Source organism: Astatotilapia calliptera, chromosome 15 (assembly GCF_964374335.1).
Source record: "Astatotilapia calliptera chromosome 15, fAstCal68.1, whole genome shotgun sequence".
Lineage (NCBI taxonomy): Eukaryota > Metazoa > Chordata > Actinopteri > Cichliformes > Cichlidae > Astatotilapia > Astatotilapia calliptera.
This window is the reverse complement of record NC_137436.1, coordinates 23576147-23596242: the sequence shown is the minus strand read 5'-3', so window position 1 is coordinate 23596242 and position 20096 is coordinate 23576147. Positions and strand designations below refer to the sequence as shown.

Here is a 20096-nt window from a genome sequence, read left to right as displayed (position 1 = left end):
CCTGTAATAACTGTTAAGTGAATAGAAGATAGTTTTCTTTAACTGTCCTCCTGCACATTGGCCTACGTGACCCATGAGGACATCAGCCGGCTCGAAGCTTTCCAGGAGCAGACGGTGATCGTCGTCAAAGCTCCAGAGGAAACCAAACTGGAGGTTCCTGCACCGACAGAGGTAAAACAACATAAAAATACTAAAATATCACAGACTAGGATAAAGTTCATTTTCAGGATGATCTGGTCTCTTTTATCTGAGTTCAACTCCAATAAATGTAGCTTGATTAAAATAGTGTGTAAAGTAATCATTGTTTTTGTTGTTTTTCAAAACCTGATGATAAATTTTTCTAAACATACGCTGAAACTCGGGGTACATTCATGCATGTGTGTTGGTGCAGGACAGCATCCAGGTCCACTTGAAGGGGGGGAAAGGCCCCATCATGATGATGACTTGTGATATTGGGACGGGTGAAGCTGTGACAGGAGAGATGAGCGGCTGCTTTGTGACACTGGAGGAAAGCCGGATAAAGACGACCACACTGCACAGAGGTAAAAGGAAAAAACAGAGTAACACAGGGTGATAAAACCTGAGGTTTCAGTAACTCAACTGGTTCAGAGAGACTGTTTAGTGTTGAGCTACACACCGTGTATAAATGAGCTCAGTGCAGATGACCATCAGGACCTGTATTTATCATGGCCAGTGGGTTTATTATGTCACTAGTTTTTATACCTACATATTTAGCTGTGGAGTGTACTTTAAAGAGAGATCAGTGGGTTAGTGAGGCATGTTGAGCCTAAAGTCTGAGCTTTTAGGGTCACATTATTGGCTCTTTTACTAGCTAGATCACCATGGTAACTTATGCCGATTACATAAACCTGTCTGGATCAAGTTATGTTCCATTTCCATTTAAAGTCAGCCAGTCACGCCTCTTTTACTTTCAGTATGCCTTAAGTGCCATTTAGACATGCAGCCTGTTGAGCTGTACTTTACTGGCATTACTAAAGTTAAGCCTTTCTGTCCATCATTAAAGTTTCAGAGCTCCAATGTGCAGCTGATCTGTTACAACAATAAATGGGAGCACTCTGTAGTAAATCTATTCAATTATGACATCACAAATGTGTCTGACAGAAACAGGCAGCTCTCAGTTTATCCATTTTCCTCTTAAGAATGAAGTGATGCATCGAAGTTGTCCTAAAGCAGAAAGCCTGAGTCACCGGAATGTCGACAACCACCGTTGTGATGCATGAAATCTTTGACTGAGGTTTTAGGTTTTGTCAAAGCAGCTAACATAAACAAAGCTTGGATATGTTAAACTTGCTTCGTAGTATACCCCTCTGATGGAGGATGCATCAGGAAAGCCCTTTCCTCCTCATGAGCCTCTGCACTAGATTGAATAACATTTCAGTGAATGCAGTGGGCCAGGAGCAATAAACATGATCAGATCTCAGTGCGCTCAGAAAGCTTGATTATGTAATAGAACTCTCTAAATGACTTCGAGTATGTTTTTGCACTTGGGTTCTGCAGTTTCTTTTATGGGTGAGCATAAACACTAAATGTAACTCAGCTGATGTTTGTAGTCTGAATTCATGGTCATGGTGCTGTTGTTGCTGTTGCAGAGACCTCGATTCCACAGAGTCCCACACAGAGCACGTAGCTACCAGCTGATCTCCAGAAGTTATCGTCTGATTTCAGGGTTCAGCACAAGGAATTTGAAAGCATTAACAGAAACTGCAAAACGTTTCTGAAAACGGTTTTGACTGGAAAGATCCAGAAATGAATTGTCAGCTAAATGATATTCAGCTGAACGTCATCAGCTGAGTCCTGGCATGATGGGGACTTTATTTATGGATCATTTGGCACCATGTTTCATGTAACTGATGTGGATGAGGACAGTTTAACCCAGATGTTTGGAGATTCATTTTTGTATGAAAGACTTTGGGGGGAATTGAGCTGCTGAGCCTCCATTCTGCAGATGAGTGCAGAGATTCTGGAGGCCTTGTAATACACATAACAGTTATTTACTGACGAACATTTCCTGTAAAATATTTTACCTCTTTGTATTTTGAGTTTGTATCAGTGTTTATGTCCTGATATATGAATATTTTCATCTTGGTTTGAACTTTCATTTAGAAACACACCTCCAAGATGCTGTAATGAATAAAAATGAACTTGTATAAACCTGAGGAGATGGCTCATTTCTTTCACCAGCAGCTGAAACGATTTAAATATGTGAATTTTGTGACCCCTGACCTTTTCTTCTCTCTGGTTACACTTACTCAATTCTCTTTTCTGAAACACCTCATCAAAGGCCTTATGGTTAATTCTTGTGTTTAAAATAATATTGTTATGAAGGCTAGATGCATTTCCAGGAGTGGGAGCTTTTTTTTTTCTTTGTCAAGGTCTTTAATCTTGAAAACTGCATGGCACACAGACAGGCAGAAAAGACCATTCAATGAAAATATCAATTCTGGGGATCTGGAACACGGAAAGTAGAATATCTAAGCAAATGTAACCAGCTAACTTCAAACACCGGTCATACTTTGAGTGTCTCCGGTGTTTTTTCAGCACCGGTTTATACACACATACAGAAAGACATTACTATGACATCCACTTCAAATTGAACTACAGGGTGATGCTATGATACATGATATTGAGACACACTCTCACTGATGAGAAAGTATTCTCATTATCTTCAGGCTAGGTGATTGTAACCTGTCAGAGAAAGGTTGTGAGCTCCCAGTCTTCTTTCCTCAGAGAGCTGGACCTGAATGATAATGATTTATAGGGGTCAGGAGTGCAGTAACAGTTGCAGTGTATGTGGACCTAAAGCTGGCATTAAATCCTTCTATATAGTCTCTCATACTAAATAGGTTTTACTCTTTACCTTCTTCTCATTGGCATCCCTGGAGCCCTCATTCCCTTATCACTTTATATATGTATATAACTCACCTGGTGTTGTAACTAAATTTCTGTTTGATTGCACAGCTCCAAGTCCTGCCTTATACAACGGGACACCCACATTTATTCATCCGATCTTCTTTCGTATGGTAAACCAATCTAGAGGAGAATGCACTGACTACTTATTGCAAAGAAATAAATTACAATACACAAAGTTGATCTGAATCCAAGCTCACATTTCTTTCATCCAGCAAATCTGTTCTTCACATCTGTTTAGATGTGAAATATCAGATATTAAGTGATGAATAAGTGGGAAAAAAGCTATGAATGCATATGATTCCAGTATTATAATATTGTTATTTTAAGCTATTCAAAAGGACTGAAAGAACGTTCACCACCAGGAAAGGAAAACTTGGCTTCCTTCTGGACCTACTGTGTTCAGAGTGTGCCATGTTTATGGAGAATTTGGTCCTAAAATGGAGACTCCAAGGCAGGTTTATATGAACAAAAATTAACCTTTATGTCCAGGTGGCTGAAGAAAACAGGGTTCAAAAGTTATCCAAAACAGAAAACACATGAGCCAAAAACCTGAACACAATGCACACAGGAGCAGAGGCTATCACAATAAGACAGGACACAAACACTGAGACGAAGACACAGACAAAAGGTAAACAACCACCAACTATACATGGGACACCTAACAGAAACGCAGAGTAGACACAGGGAGCATAGGACAGGAAAACCTTGAATGACTAAAAATGATAACTATGAATACAGAATATGAACAAACACATAATCTAAGCAAAACTCAATACAGGTTCAAATCAAACACAGAATTTTGAAGAGAAATTTAAAGTCAAAAACTGGAAACACGGAAACACTGGCTCCGAAACCCAGAATGTGTTACGATTCTGTACAAGTGGCAGATAACGACACAGACTGATGCCAAAATAAAAGCTTCTGAGAAATGTATGTGCAGCATAAGATAATGCTTACACACAGCCAGTAATAAGGAATTTATTTATAGACTATTACATTTTACAGTAGAATTAGCTTTATTATTTATTATTATTTATACATTTTATGATGGAAAGCACAGACTAAAATCTGCTGTGAGAAAATGTGTTAAAATAAGCAGAGTATGTGGCTTGGCCTGATGGACCAATCTCCTAGCTGGCTTTACTCTGTACATTCAAGTCCATGTTCACCATGTCTCTGTGTAAGCTGTGAGCAAATCTAGTTTTTGATAAAATATGCAGCAGTTGTAAGATGATTGTTTGCCCTGAACACCGTCTGACTCAGTTATGATTTTGAATACCCTGAAAACTCGGCTTCAAATATGGACAGTTGCTCTGGAGTTAATGATACCAGCTCGTTTCTTTTTTTTTACAACCATCTCATCCCTTTACAACACCACCACCCAGTGGACAGACGTCATCACTGCATCATGATCAACAAAACCGTTCCGAGGTCAAATGTAAGCATGTAATAGCTTTTTATTTCATTTATTTTACCTGTATAAGATAAGATCCAGCATAAACTATTCGTTACGTAGGTATCATGTACATTGTATTATTTGCTTGTAATTATTAATAAACATGTAAATATTAATTAATGAAGACCAGAGTTCAGCAAAACTGTTGCAGCTGGAGATGGTTTGAATCACTTATAGACTGTCGGGTAGCTTCATCTATACAAATATAGAAGAAACACGTCTATTTTCTCAGTTTAGAATCACGAATTAACCCCACACGTCTTTGGACTGGACTGTGGGAGGAATGTGGAGGACAGGGAGAACATACAGGCACAGAACACAGGACCTTTTTACTGTAAGGCTGTGTGCTAACCACTGCACCACCATGCCACTGTGCTAACAAAGCCTAGCCTCTGTGACCCTGAATTGTTATGATCAGTGGTCCCCCAAAAAAAGTTAAGTTAAATTAGGATACAGCATTTTAGGAGCTTAGTGTAGACTAAAGATCCTACAGTTTTACAAGTTGCTGAAAGACCTTATTATATGACTAATGGGCTGAAGCCCTAAAACATCAGAGTATCAAGACTATTTTGTTTTTGGACTTTCAGCACTGACAGACTTTGTTCTGGGATCTTTCCAGTAAATCTTCTTTACTAACCAAACAGAAAGCACTCAGTGAATGGGTTAAAATAACACTATCAAGCATTGGACAATAACCAACAAAAATATTTTTCTCCCAATTATTATTATTTTTAGTCATTAAATATCCCCAGACTATATAAAAATGTACTTGTAGCAGTTACAGTGTCTTCTTTCTGTATTTGTGTTGGTGACACTGGGAGTTCCTGCAGCCATGCTTCCAAGCATCAGAGGACGCACTGAAAACATGTTGAGACACACTTGGCTCTGGGATTTCTGGCACTCAGTTCAGGGAAAATAGCCAATCTGCATGTAACATGGAGACAGGTGGTTTCCTATTGGTTTTGGCATGACCAGTTTAACCTTTATGAGAGTTTGTTCTAGGACAAGGGAGGAGAGATGATATAACCAATGTTTTTTTTACACTAGTAACTTTTAAATGACTTTTTTCCTACTGTGCTGTTTTCCCCCTTTTTGAATGTAGTGTTATTATGTTATGTTGTGAATGTGTGAATAAGACTTTAGACTTGGCACAGAAGTTTGCTTGTTTAGTGCAAAAAAACCCAACAACAGCAAAATTATGACAAGCAAATGATAATAATGATGAGGAATAATGATAAATGAAAAGGGAATTCATTGGTTTCTATTCATTTGAAGTATTCACATTCTCATAAAATATGCAAACAAATAGGAGTTTACATGAATACTGAAAATAATTTTGTGCCACTAAAAACTCTGAAAAGAGGTTATGACAGAAAACAATAAAAGGAATGCCAATCAAACTTAAATTGGTTAAAATATAATGTCTATGTATAAGATAGTGCAGCAGTCTCTGAGTATTGGATTCTATATAAAAATAAAAAAATTCTCTTTGGATTATCGTGTGTTAAATTGTAAAATAACTGGGTTTGTAGATAAAATAGGACCTGATGCTGCTGTTATCCCCCGTCAACCAAAACACTTCACTTGTACTTAACCCTTTAAGTATTTTTATTCATCTTTAGGCATTAAAATAATAAAAATACTAAATAAAAATTCTGATTAAGGTTGTCATAATTCATGCATGACAGGGTTAAATAACAATGATTACAATGAAGCACGTCATACAACTATAATAACATTAAATGACCAGTGGGTGGCAGGGTATGGAGTGACACATTAGTGTCCAATGTAGTGGTTTATGTGCAAGTATAGCATCAACACTGACACGTATACAAGAAAACAGCCTTTGAATAGCTGCCCATTGTAGTGACCACTATGTCTGAAAGGGTTAAACAAACAAAAACCATTAAACTCAATTTAACAGTTCAACATCTTAACATATGGTTTGAACAATCCTGGACGAGCCCCCAAACATAGCAAACAGGCTCAAGGTAAATAATATGTTGATATGTAAGAGTCCACACATGAGATCTACTAAGTAAACACAAAAGCAACAATGTTGTGTGCAAGTCAGTATAGAAATCATAAAGAAGGGGAGGTAAAACAGTTAACTGGGCTATATTTGTGTCACTGTATAGGTCTTTGACTATGCAGAGTGAAACATTAAGTGTATGCAACCAGTGTACATGTGCTTACATGCAAAAAACAATGGTGTTTAACAGGAATGCTTGGAAGCCATGCATGAATAGAAATTAATGGAAGTGACACTACAAAAGACAAATGAGACAAAAACATCATAACAATTGTATGAAAATGATAAAATTGCACGATTGTCCAAGTACTCACTGCAACTCTGTGGTGAGTTAGATCTCAGAGGATAGATGGGACAAGGGACTACAGCAAGCAAAACCCATTTGAGTGTTTCCCTGGGCACCTAGCTAAGGTTTCAAAGTCAGAGATTTGAAAGTCGGTAAGTTTGATGTTAAACAGAATAAAGCTAAGAGTGTCACGGCTGTGGCAGCAGCTGTGTGGTGTAGAGAAGAAGGACCCAAAATGCAGGCACCTGCTGTGATGCAAGGGAGCTTTATTGTAGAAGGTGAAAATAACAAAAGCAAGGACAGAACGAAACATATAACCCAAACTGGGGAAACTAATAACAGACAAAACCCGAAACCATAACTCACGGAATAACACTCAGGGAAAAACATATGGAGGTGGCACAGGGGATGAAGAGCGGAGAATGGAGAGCAGAGAGACGCGGATATTCACCAAGTTACATAGCAGAGGCAGACACACAATATAAATACACACCAGGTAATCAGGAAATGATACACAGGGAAGGACACAGCTGAAACTAATGGGCATGACGAGACACAGACCTTCAAAGTAAAACAGGAAATTCACAGACTGTTTAACAACACAAACTCAGGGACATGAACAGAGCACAAGGGGAGAGCACAGGGAGGAATAGTAAAACACTAAACACAAGAACCAAAACCCTAGGAACTAAGAAAACAAAAATTAACCCGAAACATAAGATGCCACCAATATTAAACACAAAACGCTGCGTCTAACAACCCAGAACCATGACAAAGAGGTGATGGGAATATGAGAAACATATTTAAATATCTCAGGAGACTGCATGTTAAAAAAGTCATATCTAACCATATGGTTTTAGATTGTTATCTTAATTATCCCAACAGATTTGTATTGGTGGAAATATCAGGTTTGCAGAACAACACTTTTATTCACAAATTCAATTAGTTGTCTTCCACACACATATGGACAAACAAACAGTTTTCTATCTTTATAAGGAACCTCAGTGACACACGGACCTCACAAAGATAGGCTGACACATACACACTGGCTCAGCTCGGTGTGTATTTGGGTGAGAGCCATGACGCTTGCTGCTGGTTGACATGTTGCATCGCAGCGTGACTTTCTGAAGCAGCAGTGGGTTGTTCAGAGCTGATGACGCCAATCAGGACTATGAATAACACACACATGCACACACAGACACACACAAAGACAGAGGGAAAGGAGTACACCTTGTGCGTCACTCGGATTATAAATGCCACCAGCTTTCCTCCCAAACATTTGTCTTTCCTTTTTTCCAGTTCGGTTAGTGCTGCAAAATCATCATATTTTCCCATTTTGTAAAAAGATTATTATAAAAAAAACACACAAAATAAAACTACCAACCGGTTTCATTTTTAACTTTTGAAATGCCATCATCTTTAAGCTTAGATAACGTCCCAATCATCCCTCAAATTACTGTATGTGGAATAAAACATTTTATATTCATGTTTTTTTATGCTCAAGCCACAGTTTATTAAGTTCATGGTTTATTTTTTGTTCTCGAAACCCAACTCTGTGCGTGTGTTTGCTATGTTTTCCATTTTCCAAACACTACAAGCAGACAGCAAATAATTTGCCTGCTTCAAACGTCACTCTGTTTTCTCAATCCTTTTATTGGCGTAAGCTCTGAAACCAATTTCAGTAAAATGACAAATATATACCAGAGTGAAGAAGATCATGTAAAAACAACAGCATAAAATTCCCCAAAACAAACCCAAAAAATGTCACATATTATTAAATAACAGCGATGAACATTATTTTGCATAAAGATCTCATGGTGCAAACGATTGTTGGAATTTTAGAGAAGTTTATTTTCAATAAAACCATTTCTTAGCTACAATAACGCCTTCAGATTTTCTCAGTTACGGAACCGGCAAATATGTGAGCCAAATGTGGTCTTACAGTAAGAATGGTCTCTGCACACCTGACATCTGGGCCGTCTAAGTCATCAATGTAGTCAAGGCCAAATATGGCTCACAGAAAACTGCAGGGGTGGGCCACATATGGCCCAAATATTCATTCCAGTGTCAGTGCAATCATTAAAGCAAAACAATTCATTCTTTGATATCCGTGGGCTTCATCTCAAACGGACATATTTTCATTCAACATTGTTGTATTTTGTAGTAATAAACTTTTTGACTTCGCTGTCTGTTGACAATAAATCCAAAATGTAAATCACATGATCCAATTTTTCTGTCCTCGCTAAGGAAACACACCGGAAAAACTCACGGGACTGGTAGGAGACTCAAATGTACAACAAGAGGAAGAAAAAAATGACTGAAAAACAATTCACACACAAACAAGGAGCCAGGAAGAAAATGAAGGAAAAACAGGGCTGCACAACAAAGGAGCACAATTAAAGACCAAGGGGAACACAGGAGTACAAAGACTGTGGACTGATTGGGGATAAGACACCAGTGCACACAGGAGAAGATAATCAGACAGGGAGGAAGCAAAAAGTAAAAGAAGAAGCATGAGAGAACCAACAATCAGAAAAGACACCAGAAAACTGAACATGATGCAGAGAAAAGGGAAAACTTAGAAATGAAAAAAAAAACATCCCAAAAATCCAACACACACACACACACACACACACACACACACACACACACACACACACACACACACACACACACACACACACACACACACACACACACAGAATCGGGTCTTGGCAGAGTTATCACTCCTGTCACAGTCTCTCTGGGAGCCTTGGCTCTCGGTATAACAGCGGACAGTTTCAAGGTAAAAACGTGCAGGTAAGTGTGTAGATGCAGGATGTTCCCGTACGTGTGTTGTTTTGTGCTCCATACTTGTGTGCGTGTGAATTTATTGGCTTTGTTCCTTCATAATATTGATGAGTGCAATAACTCTTCTGCAGGGCACGCACACACAAACACACAAACACACAGAGGAGAACTATCAATTCAGCTGATGTCTCTAAGAAGGAAAAGGGTTTGTTGAATCATAAACAGGCTATTTTTATCACTTATGCGTACATGTGTAATTGAAATTGATGCCATCTTTCCCCTGAATCTCCGATAATAAATTTTTCAGATCTACCGCCCCACACACACAGACACACATACATGCACACACACAAACAGCTGTATTACAGCAGTTGAGGCTCTACCCACAAGTCAGCTGGAGCTGACACAGCCTGCAGTGTGGGTAATGTCACCTGAAGGTGCAGTCTGCACATGCTCTGCCTGTCTGGAACAGAGGAGGATCAGAGGGCTGTAGTTATAGTCGGGATAATAAATCACAGACATACATCCACTCTGGAAAACACATTCGGCTGAATTAAATATTCAGTTTTTGCTTTAAATTCCCTTTTCCTTATTGCACAATGCGTGACAGCAACTTATTTAAAGCCTAAAATGTAATCACAATTGATGATGCTGTTCTTACAGTAGCCATGACTGTAAGTTGTAAATAACTCTAACTTTATCAAGAATTGATAGATTAGTCCTACCTAAGGTTGATCAGCGGCGAACACATTTGTGCTACAGATGCAATTAGACATTTAATAAAGTTTGTCTATTAGGGCCAGGGGCTCTGTTAAAACGAAAAAGAAGAGCTGGGAGACAGTTGGGAGACCAAAACAATCCAACTTTGCAGGGGCTAATTTTACATCAGAAAGAGGAAGTTGACTGACAAGCAGCCCTGAAGAATGTTTCACTTGTAATTTGTTTGAGGAACTTGTTTGATCACGATATGCTCGGTAAACGTCTGAAAATCCCTTTGCCTGAAAGTCTGAATCAGAGTGGTGCTCCTGGTGTTTTCTTAATCTCTCAAGCTGAAAACAGGACAGCGTGCAAGATCTAAGACCCCCTTTCAAGAATCTGTTCTTATTTTTTTCACTCAACTTTTCCATCATCTTTTCTGTCCAAATATGTGGTGGACCTGAGAGGTCAAACTCAATGCAACTTAAGCAAACAAAAAAATGATGCAAAAGTAGAACCCGCCCTCAAATCTGTCCTGAGATGTCTCAGGGTCAACGCACAATAAAGTGGAGTGAAGCCTGTGTGAAAGTAAGCCCAGCCTCTCCTCATTCCCAGAGTGCTAATCACTGCCACTTTATGAAAGCCGGGGTGTTTGTGAGATCCTGCACATGCAAGGTGTACTAACTGTTGGTGTCTTATTTAAACTGGCTAACCATGAATGTAGTTTTTTACATGCAGAGTTATGAAAAAGTGCATCTTTAAACCCCAAATCATTTTTTTTACTAAGTATATACAAGTAGTTTTCATATGTAAATGTAACAAATCAGCAAGTGACACAATAACACTGTAACCTTATATGTTATGTATACATAAATACAAGCTATTTTATGAAAAGAGACATTTATAAGACTATGCAGTAACAAAATGGAGTGATATGTCTGTATTTTCACTGCCGATGAAGAAAGAAAAAGCACAGGCAAAAATAGGAACGTCTGTTATATGATGATTAGATCAGAAGCCATATGCTACTTACAGCTTTAAATAAAGTAGGACCTTTGAGAGGATGAAGGGTGCATTTGGAAGAGACTTGGGACTGGAACCATCTACATCGGCTGTGAAGAACAGCCTGGATGTCTGAAAGCTGCCAACATGGGCACTTGGAGGACACCCAGATGGAGAGGATCCCAAGAGACTCACTGGATCAGAAAACAGACTTCGTCATTTGTCCCGTAAACAAAAAACTCAGATCCAGGTAATGTGTGTGACTGCTGTGCAGAGATATTTTGGTTCAATCACTTCAATGACTTCGAAGAGGTTTAAACCATTTCACGTGAAATCAACAAAACAATTTAAACTCACAAAGAATAAAAAAAAACAAGGTTAAAAAAAATCTGAACATAAAGGGTGGAAAAACTCTAGAAAAGGAAGTCAATAGAAAATCATAATCACAATGAAACTGTTAATATATTTGTGAAAGTTCAAAATTCAGTGGCTGTAAAGAAAGCCGTTTATTTTAAATCCTATAAATAAACTGTTATCCTTATATTTTATTCCTGAGTGCTGAAACCTTTTTAGTGGCACCAAAAAAAGCTGAATTTCAACATCTGACATTTACAGTTTGGCTGCAAAGTAGTGCTAAATTTACAAGCTGCACTTTCAGCCAGTTTTACTCTGACTTTCTTTCTTCTTTCTTTTTCTTTTTCTATTTTAAAATGTTCATTTCTACAGGTCGTCACATTCAGTGCACCGGTGAGCCAAGTTGTCAAAATGATTTCACAGTATTAATTAACTTGATTATTTTATTCATTTTTTCACTTTGCCTGCTAAATATGAATTGAGGAGCTGAAGACATACTACTTTTTACCTAATCATGTTGTAGTATCGTTTCAACAATCAAGTTATTACATTGCTTAAGTTTTTAGATTCCACTTACTGAAACTCACAACACAGACAGCTGGACCTTTATCTGGAATTTCACTTTGACTTTTTTGTGGTAACTACAAAAATCCCTAAAAGCAAACATTCAAGCGTTCCTGCACCATCTGCACAAACCTACACAAACCCCCGAGGTCTACATGATGAAGACTAATGAGACGTGCAGGTCTGCTGGTACCGTCTGTCAACCCTCCATCTTCAGGTCTCCTTCTCTGCCTTGGTTGACTTCAGCTCCTGATCCGTCCTGTTGCTGATGGAGATAAGATTTGTTTTTAAAATCTGTTTTGTGTATTTTCATTAATGTTGCAGATTAGACTAGAACACCTCACAGGTGAGATATTTCAGGTACATCTTACTGGGAGGAGGCCCAGGAGCAGACTCAGGGCATGCTGAGAGATTATGCCTCTCAGCTGGCCTGAGAAAACCTCGGTGTCCCTCCCTCGGGTTGAGCTGCAGGAGTTGATCTAGGTGCAGGAGGTCCGGGCATCTCTCCTTAGACTGTGATCTAAACCCAGATAAGCAACAATAAATGGATGGATGCTACCCAAGCTTAATGCTCTAAATTCTGGTATATATTTGTGGTTTTATGGTGGTCAAAATTGAAATAAAATTTAAAAAAAAACAACAACAAAAAAAACAACCCAGACAAACAAGAAAAGTAAAGTTAAGGTAGTTTTTGTTTGACTAGATTTCCACTTTGATTAGCGATCTCGTCTTCCACGAAGATCACCAAATGTAGAGTGTAGGTTAACTGTTAAGACTATGTAAGCTGGACCCTGAGGTTTATTATAAACTGAGTTGCAGAGTTGCTTTCTACAAGGGGAATTTGTACAGTAGCTGGTGAGGAATGGAGGCTGGAGCTGGCACATGGCTCTGATGGTTGGGCTTTGGAGGGTTTAACAAGGTTGTGGGCACACTGATGAGGAGATGACTGCATGGTGGAGAACGGAGAGAAGAGTTGTGGTTTAAACGCTCCAAGCTTAGTGTGAAGATGAGCTTCAAGTGTGCCAGGTGATTTAGCATGATCTGCTATGCCCAGTGTAAACACCTACACCAGAGAGAGGGCTAAACAAACAGGAGACACGAGGAAGGAGAAAACCGAGGGAAACGAAGAGAAGAGGAAAAAAGGAAAGCGTTTTATTTCAAAGGCAATAATATGTCCGCATTTTTGTTCTTATTTATTTTCCTGGCAAAATTCTGAATTTCCTTTGCATTTATTTTGATTTTTTTTACACCGTTTTACTTTCCAAGTGCAGCACTGAGCGTCAGTTTGTCATCGACTGCAACCTTATTTTGAGAATGGCCTGCAGTAATGTGGTATTGCCCTTCACGCTCCAGTGTGCAGTAACTATATCTTGCAGAATAGTTCAAAGCTGACAAGGTCCTTCGGTCAGAAAATTAAACCACATGCATAACTGCTGTTTAACCAAAGCGCTTTGGTCTCGTAAAAAGCAGTTTTTAATCAAAGAGACGCAGATAAGTAACAGGCATAATGTCCACAGAGGGGGTCGCTCTGCGGCTCTGCTCCGGCCTCTAACTTGCACCACAAACGAGAAGATGGTTCCAGTAAACAGCCAACAAACAACTTATCTGCATCCATATCTGGCACTGGTTAGATACTCACCCACAAATGGAACAGATTCACCGATTACAGATACGCTGATTCACTAACGGCACCTGTTTTTTATGTAATTCAACTCAGAGCTGGGAGGGGAAAACAAGACAGTCAGCAGTTTTTCAGGCAGGCAGATGCCAGCTGCTACCTGGAAGTCCTTGGCTCGGTTTGAAAGTGAGCAAGATTTGGTCCTTTTGATGGAATAATGTTACTCTCTCTCTCCCCCTTTTTTTCATTAAATAAATCCCAGTATCCCTGTGACTCAGGGTGTTTTATGAGGTCTAGGTTTCTTGATTGACTTCCAGGAAACAGAAGAAAAACAACATTTGTCATTTCTTCCAAATGGCTAAATCTGTGCATGCAGTACCTCAGTGAGCCAAAAGGGGTCAGTGTGTAACTGTGGTTCTGCAAGCAACTCTTAATTTCCCTCCTTTCTTTCTCTTCTTGTCGCTTGTTTTTCTGTCCTGTTTTTGTTTTGTTTTATCTTTTTTCTTTTCTCTGCTTGCCTTCTCAGATATGAAGATGTTCCATCCTTCCTATCTCATATCGTCTTTCCTCTTTTCCGCCTCTTCTCCTCTTTATAGGAAATTTACTCCTCTGTCCCCTCATCTAAATCTTCCTTTGGCCCCCTCATGCATTTCTCTCTCTTCTTCTTTTGTTTTTTTTTTTCATCCATCTCAAACTCTCCCATCTGTTTAAATGTCTAGTTTTTCCCATCATCTTCTGGCATAGTTATCATTTCCTTCCCTCCCTTTTACTGCTTGTTCAGAATAACACTCTCCTCTCCCCTCTCGATCATCCTTTTGCAAATTTCCCAACTCCATTAGTGTCGACTCTCCTCCCTTTTATAACTTCAGTTATTAAAGTTTCAGTTGTATCATTTCTGCACATTTTATCTCTCACGTTTGTTTTCTTGTTGAAAGAGGGAGGATTTTCCATACCTTTCCTATCCTTCTTCTTCTCTCTGTGCCATTCTCCTCTTTCGTGTCTCCTTATGTATGTCTCCTCTACATTTTTGTCCTCTCTCCCGTCTCTGTTTCTCTCACCACATTAAAATCTTCCATTAACCTTTGTCTCGCTTCCCTTCTTCTTGCTATTTCTCCTTCTACTTCAGCTCGTCTAATCTTCTCATCTCTATATATTTTATCTTTTTTTAATTGCTTTTGGAGATCATGGGAGAAAGCTTTTTGTTGGGTTGCCCATTTTATCTCATCATTTTTCTCCTCTCATCTGACCATGTTTGCTATTTTCTTCTTCTTCTATTTTTTTTAAACAAATGTTTGTTTATAAGAGCAGTTGCCCTAATAAGTAAATTTGCATCTGTTTTTGTCCTCCTATCCACTCTCTCGTCTCCTTTGTCCAGTTTATTCAGGAAGCACAGCGAGGCTCCTCTCCCGTATTTCTCTGGGTTAATTTCACCTCCTCTTCTCTCCACTTAAAAGACAAAGGAATTAATTTTAGAATTCTTCATGCTGGCATCTCCCTTAGAGAAAAAAAGAGCTATCACTTCTTTCCATTTGGACACACACACACACACACACACACACACACACACACACACACACACACACACACACACACACACACACACACACACACACACACACACATAGTTGGGAAGGATTTTTTGCTAATTCCCTCTCTTTTTCCTGGCAGCTAAATATGGAAAGTTGTTTATTCCAATGAACAGATGCCTCTATGACACACAAACACACACACAGACCATCAAAGACACACATACACATATGCACACAGACCTGTAAAGTAGACATATCACATTCAAACACAGAGACCACCCGTGGCTCCGGGTGTGTGTGTGTGTGTGAGACACACACTGAGTTGTGTGTTTCCCACTAAACGAGGCAGTGATCAGCTGAAACATCACACTTTGCCGTTTGATGTGATGCTTCCTCCTCCCGCAGGGAATAAAACTCCAAATATTCTCATTCCTTCTTCTCCTGCGCAGAAGGAAAAATGTGATCTGAGCAGATTTTTTAGGCGGGTATGTTGGATCGCTCAGGCGAGGACAGGCTAAAACCACACTCGGGCCAGATTTACCCTTTGTCAAGTCTCGCCTCTCCTCCGCGCTCCTTGGTTACGGTTGCTCGGTAGAACAAACAATAACCAAAGAGAGTCTGTTTCCATTGAAAACACCTGTTGATTTAATTGACCCGTATTTCTATTCAGCCTCATTCAGCCAGTGTGGTTTCTATCAGAGTAGCAGACGATGAAATGACTGTTCATTATGAATAGCTATAAAACCCAATAAAATTCATTATCAGCGCCATCTAGGGTGCTGATAATGTTCAGAATTAGTTCACAAACATACAACCATAAGTAACCAAATTTCACTGTCATAGGTGGAGTTGTCCTGCAGGACATGATATTTTAGAGCAGTTTAGAACAGCAGGGTCAGCACTGCAAGTCTCCAAGTCTTTGCATAGTCCAAAAACATGCGCACTGGATGAACTGGTGATTGTAAATTGGGTGAGGTGTCAATGTATGTTCATCTCCATGTGTTTGACCTGCAGCTTGGTGACCTTTTGCCCTATGACAGTTGATGGAGGAAGATGAATGGATAACATATGTCTATATTAAAATATCCAATTTAATGACATTAAAAAGCATGTCTGCAGTTTGTGACTCTATGGATAATTTCCATCAATTTGACTCCGATGCTTGATGGCAGCTGTTGTCAATCACTGTCCACCAATTAGAGTCACTGAACTTTACTTTTTTCAACTGTGTTTGTGTGGTTGGTGCCTCTCAGAGGATTTTTAATGAATTACCTGACCAGTAATACCTACTAGTATGTCTTGATGTGTGTTACAGACAATCCAAGAAGTTTGTGCTTTTGTTTAGGTGAGCCAAATTATTTTATTAATCTTTTACTCAGCAGTAATTTGCAGGTACATTACAGCCACATCTGTATCTGAAGCCACAAAACATCGTAATATAAACTTGTTTAGAAATTATTACCTCAGGATGGACTTGGTTGCAAAATAACCACTTTTTACACATATTTATATTGTATTTATAATTATGATAATAACTCTTTGGGTCAAACATAACACATGTTCATCCAAATGCCACACAGCAATCACAACAGTTGTCGGCACCTTCACACTCTTTATTCACTGTCAGCTTGGCCTTGTGTGGCTGCAGCTTCAGTGCCACTTCTCAGTCACTTGTCAATAAAGACAAATTAAACTTCCAATTCCATTTCCTCTCAGCACAAACACATTACAAAAAGAAAATGCCCGTCCCTCAGAGACTCTTGTCATATTACATCAGCGATGGCGAAGGCCAACCCGAGGATAAAGTCTGCTTAAAAGCTCAAACACCCAGAAGTACGACCTGTTAAAACTCAGAGATGAATTCATAAATCATTCACGTTGTGATTGGTATTATGCAGGAATAAACAGTGTAAATGTGAGTAATAGCAGATGTACGAGTCAGTAATCTGCTGACTTTATACTCAACAAAATCAAAATCGACCCTCACATGATGAAGTGTCAGTGTGATTTATTTAAATTGGAATTACTTGATAATCTCTCAGAGTCTGACGGTGAAAAAGCCAGGGGATTAAAAGGGGTATTATCACTCTTTAAAACTTTATAAGGGCAGGTTTTCACATGTGAAGTTGACCTGTAAGATCATATCAAGGTCTAAAACTATTTCCACCACCTTGGGAGCTGGATCATGTGGAGTTGTTTGTACTTAACAGGGACCATGAATGGTCCATAGTGATTTTTTTTAATGGTGATAAATAAGAGGGAGGATATGCGACGGTCAAAGCTAAGTTTTAACTCTGGGAAAAAATCTGTGTCCACTTCTTTGTGCATATACAAATAGGAATGTATTTACAATGCAGGAGCAGACACTAAAGGTTCATTCCAGGACACGTCACTCTGTTAACCCGAATTATTGTTACTAGTGTGACCTTATGGGTCATGCTAACTTTGTACATCTTGATGCATTCTCAATCATTCAGGAAAGTTAGTCTCCAAAAGTTGATTCTGTTCATCTGGACGTAGCATTTTTGTGGGAGAAACGTTTCGTCACTCATCCAAGTGACTTCTTCAGTCTCAGCTGACTGTTTCTCCAATCTTATAAACAGTACATTTGCATAATGACTGAAACCAGCCCACTGAAGGAACAATGGGCTGGGAGGTCAGTTCCTTAATCATAATTATGCAAATTCTCATGACCATTGATCAGCAACCACTGACCAAAACCCACTGACCAAAACCCACTGATCAAAGACCACTGATCAATGGCCATGAGTACCATTCACAGAGAATTGGGGAATGGCTGCAATCACAGCATTGTAAGATGGCGAAAGATGTACCCTTTGGCCCGCTGGTGGGCAGCTCTGAACACCACATCCAGAACACCCTGGATTTTGTTGAGAAGGTGAGAGATGTCATTATGGAGGCAGATGAAACCATGGTCTTGTACGACGTTACATCTCTCTTCACTTGGATCCCGGTCACGGTAGCGTTGGAGGTAGTCCGTAAGAGATTACAGGATGACACCAACCTCAGCAACAGGACCACTCTCAGCATCGACCAAGTGTGTTTGCTTTTGGAACTGTGTCTTCATTCCACCTACTTCACATACAAGGGTCAGTTCTACAGGCAGAAACACGGGTGTGCCGTGGGCTCCGCAGTTTCACCCATCGTGGCCAATTTATACATGGAAGAAGTGGAAAAGAGGGCTTTGCTATCCTACCCTGGAACACCACCAAGCCATTGGTTCAGATATGTCGATGACACCTGGGTGAAAATCAAATCTGAGGATGTACTACACTTCATGGATCATATTAACTCGGTGGACCGACACATCAAATTCACCAGGGAGGTTATGAAAAGGGGCAGGTTAGCCTTCTTAGACTGTGAGATTTCCATCAGTAATGGGGGACATCTAAAAGCAGACGTGTACCATAAACCTACACATACGGATCAGTATCTAAGGTTTGACTCTCATCATCCACTGGAGCACAAACTGGGTGTCATCAGGACGCTACAACACAGAGCGAACACCATCCCCACAGACACAGCGGCCAGGAAAGCTGAAGAACAGCACATCAAGAAGGCCCTGAGTAAATGTGGTTATCCCAGCTGGACTTCTGTCAAAGCAGGAAAGGCACCTAAAGAAAGCTCCAGCCGATCCAGGAGAGAAGGATGACCGGTGCCCAGGCGAAAACCTATAATGATCCCATATGTGTCAGGAGTGTCAGAGCAGTTGAGACGGATTTTTTCTAAACACCAGGTCTCTGTGGCTTTTTAACCCCAGAACACGGTGCGCCAAAAATTGGTCCATCCCAAGGATCGGGTCCCCCGACACAAACACAGTAACATAGTGTACGCTGTTAAGTGCCAGGAGGATTGCCAGGATTTATACATCGGGGAAACCAAACAACCTCTGGCGAAGCGGACGGCACAACACAGAAGAGCTACCTCGTCAGGCCAGGACTCTGCGGTCTATTTACACCTACAGGCCAGTGGACACTCTTTGAAGGATGAGGATGTACACATCCTGGACAGGGAGGAACGCTGGTTTGAGCGCGGAGTCAAGGAGGCCATTTACGTGAAAAGGGAAAGACCATCTCTGAATCAAGGAGGGGGCCTAAGGGTACATCTTTCGCCATCTTACAATGCAGTGATTGCAGCCATTCCTCAACTCTCTGTGAATGGTACTCATGGCCATTAATCAGTGGTCTTTGATCAGTGGGTTTTGGTCAGTGGTTATTGATCAACGGTCATGAGAATTTGTATAATTATGATTAAGGAACTGACCTCCCAGCCCATTGTTCCTTCAGTGGGCTGGTTTCAGTCATTATGCAAATGTACTGTTTATAAGATTGGGGAAACAGTCAGCTGAGACTGAAGAAGTCACTTCGATGAGTGACGAAACGTTTCTCCCACAAAAACGCTACGTCCAGATGAACAGAATCAACTTTTGGAGACTAACTTTGTACACTTTAACGGTTTTGTTGAGCTTCGGGGGAAAGTCACACAAAGTCACTGGTTTATCTGCACGATAGCACAAGATCTCTACACTCAGGTAGGTGATACAAAGATTATACACAGCTGTGGCACAAAAATGGGTGGGAAACAGAATAGAGGCAGGAAGTAGAATAACTTGGTTATGTCAAAAGTGTTTTCCAAATTAAACATGAAGTGACAAAACTGAAACCAAGCATACCTTACATAATAAAAGATACTTTATATCATTTTGTGTTAGTTTAAACTTCTTAGCTTTTTTCAGCTTAGGTACAAAAAAGATCTTTTGCTTACTAGAGTTACAGGTTCATGATTCCCTATAAACAAACACTTGGTGATGGTGGGGA

At 39.8% G+C, this 20096-nt stretch overlaps 1 protein-coding gene across 1 annotated transcript; it reads left to right on the top strand.

Moving 5' to 3' along the window:
• Positions 1 to 54: 54 nt before the first annotated feature.
• On the top strand, positions 55 to 2177 carry LOC145420667 (transcription factor E2F6-like; the record flags this gene model as incomplete). Its single annotated transcript, XM_080290106.1, has 3 exons — positions 55 to 171; positions 392 to 542; positions 1611 to 2177. Coding segments are annotated over 3 exons (306 nt in total), but the record flags the coding sequence as incomplete, so codon positions are not given.
• Between the last annotated feature and the right edge of the window lie 17919 nt (positions 2178 to 20096).